The sequence below is a fragment of the Plasmodium gaboni genome, chromosome 14 (genome assembly GCF_001602025.1).
Source record: "Plasmodium gaboni strain SY75 chromosome 14, whole genome shotgun sequence".
In the NCBI taxonomy this organism is placed as follows: Eukaryota; Apicomplexa; class Aconoidasida; order Haemosporida; family Plasmodiidae; genus Plasmodium; species Plasmodium gaboni.
In genome coordinates, this window is record NC_031494.1 from 2,521,886 (window position 1) to 2,536,955 (window position 15,070).

The 15,070-nt window shown below is 18.6% G+C and overlaps 4 protein-coding genes across 4 annotated transcripts; 3 read left to right on the forward strand and 1 right to left on the reverse strand.

Moving 5' to 3' along the window:
- Positions 1-2,090: 2,090 nt before the first annotated feature.
- On the forward strand, positions 2,091-6,295 carry PGSY75_1466900 (putative rhoptry protein; the record flags this gene model as incomplete). The annotated part of the gene is made up of 2 exons (XM_018788351.1): positions 2,091-2,286; positions 2,388-6,295. 2 exons carry the CDS (start codon positions 2,091-2,093, stop codon positions 6,293-6,295), a joined length of 4,104 nt encoding a protein of 1,367 aa, XP_018639723.1.
- A 1,010-nt stretch (positions 6,296-7,305) lies between these two features.
- Positions 7,306-10,240, forward strand: PGSY75_1467000 (putative membrane protein; the record flags this gene model as incomplete). Its single annotated transcript, XM_018788352.1, has 2 exons — positions 7,306-9,900; positions 10,106-10,240. The coding sequence occupies 2 exons, from the start codon at positions 7,306-7,308 to the stop codon at positions 10,238-10,240; spliced, it is 2,730 nt and encodes a 909-aa protein (XP_018639724.1).
- A 551-nt stretch (positions 10,241-10,791) lies between these two features.
- Positions 10,792-12,258, reverse strand: PGSY75_1467100 (putative DNA-3-methyladenine glycosylase; the record flags this gene model as incomplete). The annotated part of the gene is made up of 1 exon (XM_018788353.1): positions 10,792-12,258. The coding sequence occupies one exon, from the start codon at positions 12,256-12,258 to the stop codon at positions 10,792-10,794; it is 1,467 nt and encodes a 488-aa protein (XP_018639725.1).
- A 1,040-nt stretch (positions 12,259-13,298) lies between these two features.
- PGSY75_1467200 (hypothetical protein) lies at positions 13,299-14,939 on the forward strand (the record flags this gene model as incomplete). The annotated part of the gene is made up of 1 exon (XM_018788354.1): positions 13,299-14,939. The coding sequence occupies one exon, from the start codon at positions 13,299-13,301 to the stop codon at positions 14,937-14,939; it is 1,641 nt and encodes a 546-aa protein (XP_018639726.1).
- Between the last annotated feature and the right edge of the window lie 131 nt (positions 14,940-15,070).

The following is a 15,070-nucleotide window of genomic DNA, read 5'->3' on the forward strand; positions in this document are numbered from 1 at the left end:
ATTATGATTATTATTATTATTTTTATTATTATTAGTAGTAGTAGTTTCTAATTTTTTCTTATACCTTATAATTATTTTCTTATTCATTATAATTATTTTCTTATACCTTATAATTATTTTCTTATACCTTATAATTATTTTCTTATTCATTATAATTATTTTCTTATTTATTATAATTATTTTCTTATTCATTATAATTATTTTCTTATTCATTATAATTATTTTACATTTTTTTTTTTTTTTTATTTGATATTAAAATATAGTAGACATAACAAATAAACTTTACCAAAAGGACAATTATTTGAATATAAAAATATATATATATATATATATATATATTTTTTCCACTTAAAATTTATAAGCTTTTTTAAAATATTTATTTATTATATATATTTCCTATTTCGAATTATACACGTTGGTGGTAATATATTTAAAACATATAATTTATCTACATTATATATTATAATAATATGATTTATAATAAATTAAGAATTCACAAAATGCATAATGGTAACAAAATGTGAATATACATGGAAGAGGGGGGAACAAAGAATTTATTGAAATGAATAAACACAGAAAAAAAAATAATAATAATAAATAAATAAAATAAATTTAAAATATATGCCTTTTTAAAATTATGTGTATTATAAATCTTTAGAAATTAATTTTATATGATAGGGGATTAGTAAAAAATATATAATAAAAAAAATATAAAATAAAAATTAATTAAAGATATTCTGCAAAAATATATATATATATATATTATATATACATATTATGACATTTTTTTTTTTTTTTTTTTTTTTTTTTTTTTTTTTTTTACAAATAAATTTTATTATATGTATAATTTTAATATATAAAAAAAATACGTATAAAAATAAACAATGCTTCATTTTATTTTTATTTTTTTCAAATAAATATAAAAGAATAAAATATTTTTTTTGATATATTATATATATATATATATATATATATATAAAATAATAACATATATTTTTTTCATGACATAAAATATTTAAATATAATAAAAAATATTTATAAATTTTTTAAAGTATATAATTAAAAAAAAATTAAAAAAATTAATGTAAAAGAAAAGAAAGCATTAATTTCATTTTACAATTTATAATAAAATATATATATATATATATATATTATGTACATAAAGTCGATCCATTTCTATTTTGATATTATTTTTATTATAAAGAGGAGAAAAAAATTGTAAATTTTTATTTATTTATTTATTTTTTATATATTATTTATATACTTATATACGTTATATAATATTATTTTTCGTAATTTACAAATATGAAATGGTAAATTTGTTAGAATTTAGTAAATAATTTCCTATTATCATATATGAAATTCTTATTTTAATTTTTTTCATATACTCATTTCTTTATATTTGATCTTTTTTATTCGATATGTTTTATTTTATATTATTATTTTATATTATTATTTTATCTTTTTAATTTTATCCGTTGCCATATTTGTAAAGATTAAATTATAAAATAATACACGGTTTTAATCTGAGTAATATAATATTATTTATTTAATTTTTTTTTCTATTCAATAAAACTATTATTTTATTATAATATTTTATTTTATTTTTTTATTTATATTTTATTATTTTATTTTTTTTTTTTGGGGGTTTGTTTATAAAATATCATATTCTATATAAATAAAATATATATATATATTTATAATTATATATGTTATTTTTATTATTAAAGTGGAAGAAAAATATAACATCCATTTTAATATATTTATATAGATGGAATAGTACAATAGATAAATTATATATATATATATATATATATATATATAATTATATATATATGTGGTTTTATTTTTGGTTAAGAGTTATTATTATTTTTTTTATATATATAACTTTTAATTTTTTGTAAAATATGGAAGAAGAAAAAAAATAAAATTTTTTTTTTTTTTGTTTCCATTTATAAGATTAGTAAAATAAATATATGTATATGCATATAATTATATAAAATAAGCATTACATATATTTCTTTATATATATATATATATTATTCAATGAAAGAAAGGAATGTTATATTTTCCTTAATTTTGTAAAAAGAATGGGTAGTCAAGATAAAGAGCACAAGTATAAATCTAATGTAGAATTAGAATTTTCTGATAATGTTTCAGATGACGATATTAATATAGATAAAGAAAATATATGGGACACCGATATAAATATTATAGATGATGAACTTAATATAATAGATAATGATGATGTTTTAAATCAGAACAATGCAAATAATAAGAATACAGGTTTGTAAATAAAATAAACAAGAAACACATACATACATATATAGACATATATATTTATATATTCATATAATTTTTTTTTTTTTTTTTTTTCCCCTATTTAGATCATCAAAATGATAGAACTTTTAATGTTCAACCTAAACAAACTGAATGGTTTGATGAAGAAGAAATTTTTGATTTACCAAATAATTTAGAAGATATTACGCGTAAAAATAATTCCATCGAAAATAATGAAATAAATAAATGTGATTATCAAAATGAATACAATGAATATAATTTTGTTGGTCAACAAAATGAATGTGATCAACAAAATGAAAGTGAGCACCAAAATGAATTTTATCAACAAAATGAATGTGATCACCAAAATGAATTTTATCAACAAAATATTTCTGAACAACAAGAATATATTAAAATTCATGTGGATAATAAAAACTTCCATGAATTTTCAGACGCAGATATTTTATTTAATAATTTACCAACTTATCAAGCAGTTGAGCAAAATAATGAACATGTGCCCATGTGTGATATATCCAAACGTTTAGATAGTCAAGTAAATGATCAATTTAATGTAAATAATGAGGAGCAAAATAAGCATCTGAATATATTATTACAAATTAAGAACATATTAAACATTAATGAAGATAAAGACTTAATAAAATATATCGAAAAATTAAATAATATGAATACCAACTATATACAAAATGTTAGTGATGATGATTATCATAGAGATAATAATTTTAATTTAAAGGAATGTTTATTAAATGAAGAAAATGAACAAAAAGTTAATGAATTAAAAGAACGTGAATTATATTATTTAGATACGATAGAGAAATTAAAAAATGAAATAAAAATTAAAGAAGAAAACGAAGAAAATAATGTACATAAATTAGAAAACAAAATTCACGAATATGAAATACAAAATGAAGAACTAAAAAGTGAAAAGGAAAAACTTCAAAGTACTATTAATGAGTATACTCATAATTTTAATAATTTAAATGATCACAACAAAATTACTAATAAAGAATGTGAAGAACTTAAAAATAATTGTGATGTATTTAAACAAAAATATGAAAAATTAAAAGAAGAACAAGAAATCTATATAAAAAAAGAGGAAGAGTACAAATCATTATTAGATGAATTGAAAAATGAAAATAATGAATGGAAAGAAAAAAATCAAAAACTGCATGAAGAAAATATGAAAACATCTGAGGAATTAAAAAAGTTTGAAGAAATTAGAAAATCTGAAGATGTGAAAAAGATGGAAGTATTAGAAAATAAAATTAATGATCTTTTAAATATTAATGATGATTATAAAGTTAAATTAAATCAATCTAATGATGTACTTCTTCAATTTGAAAAAAAATTAAATAATACTTTAAATGATAATAAAAAGAATGAACATATATATTCTAACAAAATACAAACATTAGAAAACACAATTATATTATTAGAAGAAGAAATGAATTGTATCAAAAAAGAGAATCAAGAAATAATAAATAATTATAACGAACTAGAAAATGATTACAACTTATTATTAAATAAAAACAAACAATTAAATGAAGAATATGGAAACTTAAAAATATGTAAAGAACAAAATGAACAGAATATACAAAACTTAAAATCAAATATTCAAATCAACGAACAGGAGTATTACTTAAACAATAAAAAATTACAGGAGCAGAATCTAAAGATAGAAAATTTAATTATTGAAAACAATAAGAATAATAAAATGTTAGAATTGTTAAAAAGTGAAAAATTAAAAATGGAAAGTGAAAATGATATATTAAAAAAAGATTTAGCTAATATGGAAGAAGACTTAAAGAAGTTAGAAAAACATAGTTATGATATTTATGAAATTAAAAATCATTTAGAAGAAGTAGTAGATAAAAATAAAAAATTAATTGAAGATGTCGAATTAGAAAAGAATGAAAAAGAACATTTGAAAAATCAAGTCAAAGCATATAATATTGAAATGAATAATTCATATCTTGTTTTAAAGACATATAAAATGAAATGTTCTTTTTTCTTAAATATTATAAAAAATTATGAAGAAAATATAAATATTTTAGAAAATAAATTAAAAAAATATGAATACAAAAATGATAAAATAAATGATTTGACAGATAATTTATACTTATATACTATGCAAAATAATAAAGAAAGATATTATGATGAAAAGAATCATTCAAATAATAGTTACATTATAAAAAGTTGTGATAGTTCTAAGAACAAACCTTTTGATGATGAAGAAAAAGAAGAAGAATATGATGAGGAAGAAAAGTATGCATACAATATTTTATTAAATAATCAATCAGAATGTTTAATAAAAGCGCAACTATTATTAAAAGAAGAATTAGATAAAGAAATACAAAAAAAAGACGAGATTCTAATTAAGCTACAAAAATTAATTTCTACATTAAAAGAGAAAAATCTTATAATAAATGAAAAGAATTATAAAATTAAAAAATATCAACTTATCAATGAAAACTTACAAGACTGTATTGCAGGTTATCAAAAAGATATACAAATATTGAAAGAAAATATACATAATTTAGAGAAACAAATACAATTGAAACAGATCAAAAATTTGGTATTACCTCCAAAAGTACATGTACATGTATCCAAATTATCATCATTAGAAAATAATATAAAAAATGAACTCAAAGGTATAATAGGAAATTCGTCCAACTTTTTAGAAAATACATTTAAATATATAAATGAAAATCCTTTAAAAAAAAACTTACAAAATAAAACATTCTTCTCAACATCGGGAGAGAAAAAAATTCAAGATGATATCTCTAAACAAGGGGATCTAAATAAAGAAGAAGTTTCAAACTGTGATTCTGTTGTTGATGTTACAGGAATGGCCAAAAATTTTCTATACAATAATATGAACATATTACAGAATTTTAAATATGATGTGAAGGATAATGTGGTATTAAAAAATGATGTATTAAATGCAAATGGACAAGAATATGATGGTGTAAAAGTAAATGATCAATATGTAACTGTAGATAATGAAAGGGAAAATAATATGTATAATGAAAAGGAACATAACCTGTTTGATGAAAAGGAACATAACGTGTTTGATGAAAAGGAAAATAAAATATATGATGAAAAGGAAAATAATATTTTTGAAGAAAAGGAAAAAAATGTATATGATGAAGAACAAAGTTTATATGATAATAATGATCCATATATTTCAATTAATGAGGAGAAAGGATATATTCATTCTGATAATGTATCATATGAAGATAATATAAAAAATGTGAAAATTGTATCAAATGAGCAAAGCAAGAATATAAATATTTCTCAAAACGATAAAGTTAGTGAAAATAAAAATATATATTTCAATCTTTTCTTTGGAAAAAAAAGCAAAAATAATAATAATAATAGTAATAATAATAGTAACAATTTGAATGGTAAAAATGAATTATTGACTTCGCAAAGTAGTACAAATAGTTTAGTAAAAACCGATTGTGATATTAAAAATTTATTCAATAAAAATATGAAGAACGAAAATAAAAAAGCAAAAGAAGAAACCACTAATTTCTTTATGAAAAATTTTTTTCCTACGAATGAAAATGATACATCAAATAATAATAAACAAAATAATAAAAAGAATACTGAATCAGTTTTTCCCACTACTTATCAAACTTCATATCATTTTGATAAGCAACATGAACATATGTATGATGAATTAAAAGGTGATAAAAATGAGAAAATATTGAAAAATGAAAATTATTGTGATAATAATATGAACACATATAATGATCTTACATATAATAGTGAATTATACATATCTGAAGAAGATACCAATAAATATGATGCAAATATAGAAGCACAAAATGTTATGGACAATTCAAATAATGAAGAGCAAATTAAAAAAAATATAACACTTAAAAATAGTGAACAATATCCACAACCTAATTTATCTGATGAAGATCCACCAATTAGTGATGTTTGGAATGACAAAATTGATTTAGATAATTTTGAGTTAGAAAATGTTTAATAAAAAAAATGAAATTTATATATCATAACTGTTAATATATATATATGAATTTTTTATTATGTCTTATTATTCATATATAATATATGTATATGTATTCATCAAGTTTAATACATATTTTGTACAACATATATAAAAGAAAATATATATATATATATATATAATATAATATATAGATATATTTTTAACATATAAATACAATTAATTATTGTTATTATTTTATTTTATTTTTTTTTATTTGTTTTGTTTTGGTTTTTTTTTTTATTTTTTTTGTTCATTTTTTTTAAATAATTATTTTTTTTTTATATATTTTATTATTTCTTTCATTACGTTCATATTATTATTTCCCAATTGTTTTAATTATTATCATATATATAATATATATATATATATATATATGTATTAATAAAAGAACACGAAATATTTCAAGTATAAAAAATAAAATTAAATTAAAATGTTCTTTTTTTTTTTTTTTTCGTTCTTATATTATTGGACATGTTATTTGTTTTGGTTTATGATATATCTATATCGTATAGATATTAAAATCTTATACTGAAGGTATATAATAACATGTGAATTAATAAAATTTTGTTTTTATAATAATAAATGATATATACTTATTATATTCCATTGTACTCAATAAAATATTAAAAACCATTTCAGTTATTTTTAAAATATACGTATATATGTGTGTATATTATATAATTTTTTTTTTTTTTTTTTTTTTTTTTTTTATAATCTCAACAATTTATTTATGAAGTTATTGAAGGGAAAAAGAAAAAAAAATAATAATAAAATAAAATAAATCTAAATAAGACATTAATAAAATTAAGGACTCTTATTTTTTATTTATTAATATTTTATTTTATTTTTCCTTTCATTTTGAGGTTGTGTAGAACATGATAGCTCTTAACCATTTTTTATGTTTCTACACTTTATATAATATGTATGCAAGATTTATTATTTTATGAATCGAATTCTATATAATAATAATAATAATTTTTCTTTTAAGTATGATAAAATTAGTTATATTATTATATATATTTTTAATATTCATAAGTTGTTTAAAGTGCGAGGTATATAAAAAAATTTCAATAATTCTGAAAGAAAAGGCCACTTTAAATAGTTCTATCATAAGTATTGTTGGAATATTTCTCAGTATTCTTGTATCTGTTCTAGAATCTATTGGAAATACAATTATTAAGAAAAGCCATTTGATATACGCACAATATGAAAGGTTGTTAGAAGGATGTAATATTCTTTCAACCAATGAAGAAAATGAGAACAATGAATTTGAATTTAACAAGAATTTGAAAGATAAAAGTGATGTTATTAATTTTAAGGGTAATAAAATATATGGTAGTGATACAAGTTATTGTAGTAATTATTTTGGTTCTTATAATTATGATGACAATGATAATGATATTATATGTAAACATTATATTAATAAAAATAAAATTAATGAAGAACAAACAAAAGCTATAAATACTTCAAGGAGATATAAAAGAAATATGAAAGGAAAAAAATATTCCTTTTTCAATATATCAATAAAAAGTTTTCAAAATTGCAAAAATAATTTTCGAAAGAAAAAAGATAAAAAAAATAAGGAAAGGAAGAATAAAAATAAAATATATTCTTCTAAGACATTATATAATGATAATATCAATATAAGATTAAAAGAATATGAACATGATATTAATCATAAACAAGAGGAATATTTGTTTAAAAAACATCAGATGAATAAAAATCAAGTAATAGAAAGAAAATTTAGTAAAAATAAAAAAAGAACATTAAAGGATAACCATATAATAGATTCTATATACTATAACTATTCAAAGGAATATAATATATCTAATAATAACACAAATGAACAAGTAGTAAACATTATTGAAACTTTTACATCTAAGGAAGATGTAGAAAATACGAATAACAATTTTCAAAATTATAAAATAGATAACAAAAAAAATAACATTATAAATAATAAAGAAAAGCATATTTTAAATTTATATTATAGTGATGATAATATTAATGAAACAAAAAAGAAAAAAAAAAAAAAAAAAAATTCATATAATAGTAATTATAATACTAGAGAAATAAACAAAAATATCAAAAGAAAAGGAAGATTTTTACAATCTATTAAAAATTATGATTATATTCCTTTTAAAAAATTCAAATTGTTTAATTTCTTTTATAGAAGAGGAAAGACAAAAAATAAAACGCATAACTGCTTTTCTAACACATATATTAATAATAAATGGAAAAAGTACAATATAAAAAAAAAAATAACAAAACAAAATCGAACCAAGAACAAAATAATATATTCATTTGATAATTATTATATGGATAATTTGTATAGACACAACACGTCAATCAAAAAATTGCAATCCTTATCATATGATCATATTGATATGGACGAAACTCATATATCAGAAGAAATTAATATTTATAGTATTGAACTAATGCCTATAAAATCAGTACACAATATGAATAATAGTTCATTTATAAAAAGGAATGAAAAGGAAAAAAATATTAAGTATTCATTAAATTGTTGTAATAAAAAAAAAAAAATGTTTTGTTTATTAAATATGAAAACAGGAAAAAAAAAATCAAAAAATAAGTGCAATAAGATATATATGTTAAATAAAAAGCAAAGGAAAATAAACAAGGAAAAATTTAATCAGCGTATTATAGATAAACATAAATGTAATGATAATAAGAAATATTATTCATCCTTACCATCATATTCTATAGTAAATAAAACAAAGAGTGAATTGTTCCCCTACAAAAATGATGAAAAATATTATAGTAATACCTACGTTGAAATACAAAATGTATATAGTGAAAAGAAAAAGAATGAACATCATAATAATACTATGGGTAACAATAATAATAATAATACTGATCAAAGTGATATACAAAATGTCAAAAAAAAAAGTTATTATTATTTTTATTTTGGAATAATTTTAACAAGTGCTGTGGCACCAGCTTTCAATATATTTAGTAATTTACTGCTACCTGCATCTATGGTTGGATTTGTAAGTATTAGAATTATTTGTTCCTTTTTGTTAGAACGATTCGTATTAAAAGAAAAGCAATCTTTATATTTGTTAGTAGGTATACCATTTTCTACTATAGGATTAATACTTATAACGATATTTTCTTCTAATAGTAATGATCCAAAGGATATAGATTATATTTTTAATTTATTTCTTAAAATAGGATCTATACTACTTTTAACTAGTGAATTAATATTTTCTCACGTAACAGTATTATTTTCTGTTCTATATTTACAAAAAAAAAGAAAAAATAATTTCCTCTTTTTTTTTGCACCACTTTCATCTGGTATTATGGGTTCATTAATAACAATTTTTTCAAAGGCTACATTAATGGGATTAATGTCCATAATTTTAAATACTCAATACAAATTTTATCATATATTTATCAATTATAAATTATTCATTCTTACCATGATAACCTTATTTACAACTATAACTGAAATATTTTATACACCCTACCTATTGAAGCATTATAATTTGACACACATTGTTTCGCTAAAAAGTTTTGGAAATATAAGCTTTAATGCCATAAATGGGATGTTCATATTTAACGTACCAAAATAAATTAAATCAAAATCAATTTATAAAAAAAAAAATATACATATGTATATATATATATATATATTTATTTATTTATTTATTTATTTATTTATTTATATATGTGTGTGTTTGTTTGTGTAGAACACTTATTTATTTTTAAAATATCCACAAAATTTACATTTACATAATAATAACCATTTCTTTCTTTTCTTATTAGGAAAGACCATCATGCAACTATTTATGGAGCTGCGGATTCATTCTCGTTCTTATAGGAATATTATTTCTATCATATGAAAATATTATACCGTACATATTAAATTATATAAAACCATATTTTCGGAGACCAATTTAAATATGAAAAATTAAATCAAAATGACGTCCAACTTGAATTCTTCAACATCAAGTGATATATGAACAATGGGGGTTTAATTTTTGACCTTTTAATTTTGATAATATAAAAGTATATTAAGAATAACATAATTATTATTTGGTATACATATATATATATATATATATATATATATATATATAACTATTAGTCATCCATTCTGTATAGATAAATTTACTTATTTCATTTATATTTTTTTATATGCGCCATGTTCAATTAATGTTTTATTAATACAGTATTACACAATAATGTTATATATAATATAGTGCTGTTGAAGTCCTCAAATTTGTATTACATATATATTTTTTTTTTTTTTTTTTACTTGATAAGGTTTTTTTGTAAAATATGGTTAAATATATAATTATATAATAATTAAAATTTTACATTCCCCAAATAAACATACATTAATATATAAATATTATAAAATTTTAGCTCATAAATTTTATTCATGTTTGGATTTGTTTTTTTTTTTTTTTTTTTTTAATTAATATATTAAATATTTAGCCTTTTCATTTTTATTTCGGAGGAATAGATACAGATGGATGATTCTTTAATAAAAATCGATAATCATATAAGGCAGCTTCTTGGGCATAACTTATTCCTATCCTTTTATCTTTTTGAACAATGAAATTATCTTTATCCCATTTCATATAATGAAAATATTCTAATAATTCATTTTTATGTTCATTAAATATATTGTATATATAACTATGTTCGTTTTCGTGTTTAGGATTATTTAGATTTTCAAAAAAAAGCATTATATCGCTTATTGATGGACAAAGTGTAATAAAAAATCTGCTTTTTTGTATTTCATGAATGTTGTCTAAAAAATAATAACAATCCATAAGTTCATTTTGATTTATATGTTCTTGAATATATTCGTTCTTGCAATGATTTCTTTTTTTGTTTTCATTTTTGGAACTGCTTATATCTATAGTACAATCATTATCGCTATGAATATTATTACATATCTTATTATTGTTTTTTGGATACTCATTATTATTGAAATATTTAGAATTCTTCTGAACATCAGAACTTTTTTTTTTTTTATTATTATTATTCTTAGTATTTATATTGTTTTCCTTCCCAATATTCGTACCAACATAAAAATATTGTTTATCATCTTGCCTGGTTATATCTTGACTTTTTGTTACACACCCAGGACCACTACATAATTTTATCAATTGCTTTTTCTTTATCATTTTAAAAATGTTAATTAATTCATCAATTTTTTTTAGGTAGTTTGTTTCATTAATAATATTGTCATGTTTATTTGGTATATGTTCTTGTTGTTTCCTTTTATTTTTTGGTGTTGAATTATTTTTTTGTTGATCCTTACAATTTTTATTTATTAATATAGAATTTGACAAAAAATATTGAGATATTTTTTCAAATTTATTTGATAAAAAATATTCAATATTATACAATGGTTCAGTTGATCTAACTAAAATAGCATCAGGTATATTTTGAACATTTGTAACAATATTTAAACAATTATGAATACCATAACATAAATATACATAACTGATTCCACCTTTTTCAAACATAGACATATTCCTATTTGTTTTTCTATTATTATAAGCATGTGATGCTTTATCATTTACACCGTTATATGATTCTAATTCGATAATCCTAGAACCATATAATTTATTTTGCTTCTCATCAAAAACCCATAAAATATGACCTATTAATATTTCTGTAATATATAATACATCATCTTTAAGATAGAAATTTTCATTTAATATTTTCATTGGATTATTATCAAAATAATATTTTAATAAGAAATATACATAACTGACTTTATTAATATCATCAAAAAGTTGTGTCGTCATAACATTTCTTTTGATAATAACCTTGGATTCATTTATTATATCATTGTCTTTTGTTATACTATCACGTTTTCGTTTCTTTCCTTTCATAGGATAATATAACTCTTTTAATTCATGTGAATCTGTATTATTATTATATGAGCATTCGTTCATTTTTTCAATTTTATAAAACTATTATATAATATATGCATATTAAAAATTACATATGTGAATAGTTTATTATTTTTTTTTTTATAGTATCGACTGAAACATGAAGGTAGAAATCATGAATATATGAATTATCCACATATTGTCTCCATAGGTAGTTTTTTCTTTTCTGTATTTATTTACTGATCAAAATTTATGATTATTATGTAGCATGAAAAAAAATGTGGAAAAATTAAAATATACAGAATGAAATATATAAATAGATATATAAAATATGTATAATGTTTAAGAAAAGAAAGAAAATTTCATTATTATACATTATCCATAGGTATTATATGATTTCTTTTTTTTTTTTTTTTTAACATATTACACTATTTTAATATAATATATAAATAAATATATCTATATATATATTTGATTCTTATTCGTTCTCTTAAATATTATTATATATAACTATACCATATCGATTTAGAAATAAAACCCTGCTGATATATTAAGGTATGTATATTATATATATATATATTATATTTATTGAAATATAGTTTATATTAATCATATATATATTTATATATATATATATATATATATAATTTTTTCTTTCTAATCAAGAGATAAAAAATGACTTATAAAATAAAATTGTAAATTTTGTAATTCTAGGTATTTTCTATCCAAATATATATAAATAAGTACATATATAAATATATATTAATATATATATATATATATATATATATATATATATATATTTATAACGCTCCTTATACTATAAAACGACATGATAAAACAGATTCATTATTAAAAATAAAACATGACAAAATGAATTTTATATAGAATATATAATAAATAAATATATTATAGAAGAATTAAGAAATAATTATTTTATTTAATTTAAACAATTATATATATATATATATATATGTATGTTATATTTTTGTTCATTTGGACCTGTATGTTTAATTTATGGGGGAAAAAAATAATATATTTAATATAATATATTTTTTACAAAATAAATAAGGGTTTCTCTCATTTTTATTCTAATACCTATCATGCCATCGTCTAATGATACAGAAAAATATGTATTATTAAATGCAAAATGTAAAAACAAAATATTGAACACAAATAATGATGAATATTCCAACGAAATATCTAACGAATCTGATAAAAACGTTTCATCTCATAACCAATGTTATATTATTCAAGAAATACCTTTTGTAGATTATTATAATTATAAATATGAAAAATTAAATAAATACGATGAAGAAAAAGAATCTTATTATATAAATGATGATAATAGCTCATCATCATGTTCATCAAATAATTGCCAAGAAAATGATAGTGATAAGAAAATATATCAAGAAATGAAATATAATAAAAGTTTTAATATGTATGATAAGGAAATTACTGAAAATAAAGTTGAAGAAAATGTTAATATAGATATAAAAAAATGTAGATATAAAAAAATTATAAAAGAAAAAAATAAAAATGAATTTTTAAAACAGTGTGAATTTAATAAAGATGGAAGTTGTTATTATACCATTTCTAATAGTAATAATTTAAATATGTTTGCTACCGATTTATGCTTATTAAATTTTTTACAGAATAATGAAGAAAATGAATATATTAAAAATTTAGATATATTGTATGATATATACAACAATATGGATGAAATGGAATTATCAAAAAGAAATAATAGTTGGCTACATATGAAATTTGATGAACATTTATATGATTGTAAATTTTATCCTTATTTTGAATGGAATGATTCGAATACTTGTTTTTTTTCAGCTTGTTCAAAAAATAAACCAGTTTCTTTATATAGCGCTTTTGATGGTTCCGAGTTAATGTCTTTTAAGCCAATCAATGAATGCAACGAATTATGTAACTGTTATTCCTTATGTTTTCATCCCGAAAAAAATTGGTTATTATGTGGTACAAACAAATCTATAAAAGTATTTGATTTTAACAAACCTTCTGAAACCTTAGAAAATAGAATTTTGAGTACAAGAAAGGGTAAAGGACAAAAAGGTATTATATCGACTATGGAATATAAAAATGAAGGATATGGTAAAAATTCTATATATGCAGTTGGAGATTATAATGATTGCTTATATGTATATGCAGATAATTGTGATCATAAAAATGATTATATTTTAAAAATTGAGAATAAAAAAAATTCAAATGGAATAACATGTGTTAAATGGTATCAAGAATTTTTCATTTTAAGTGGAAGTAGAAATTCTTCTTATATATATTTATATGATATAAGAAATATTAAAGAGTATGTACAAAAGTATGAAAGATGTGCTTTAACAAACCAACAATATTTATTTGATATATATAAAGATTATCTTTTATGTGGTGATACATTTGGATATATATACATGTATAATATAACAAATAATACACTAATAAACAAATATTTTGTTAATAGATATTCTCCAATTATATCAATAAATAAACATCCTATTTATCCACTTCTCTTAACAGGGTCTGGAACAAGAAGGTTTTATGAAAATAATGATTATCCTATTGATATAATAACAAATATTATTAATAGTAAGAACACAAATATGACAAATATAAGCAGTATGCCAAATGAGGAAAAACAAGAAAATAATAAAAAATTTAAATCCTTATCTAAATATATAAATAGTGTGTGTACTATTCTGATTGATTTTCCAAAATGAAATAGATAAAAAAAAAAAAAAAAAAAAAAAAAAAAAAAAAAAAAAAAAAAAAAAAAAAAAAAAAAAAAAAAAAAAAAAAAAAAAAAAAAAAAAATTATTTTTTTTTTTTTTTTTTTTTTTTTTTTTTTTTT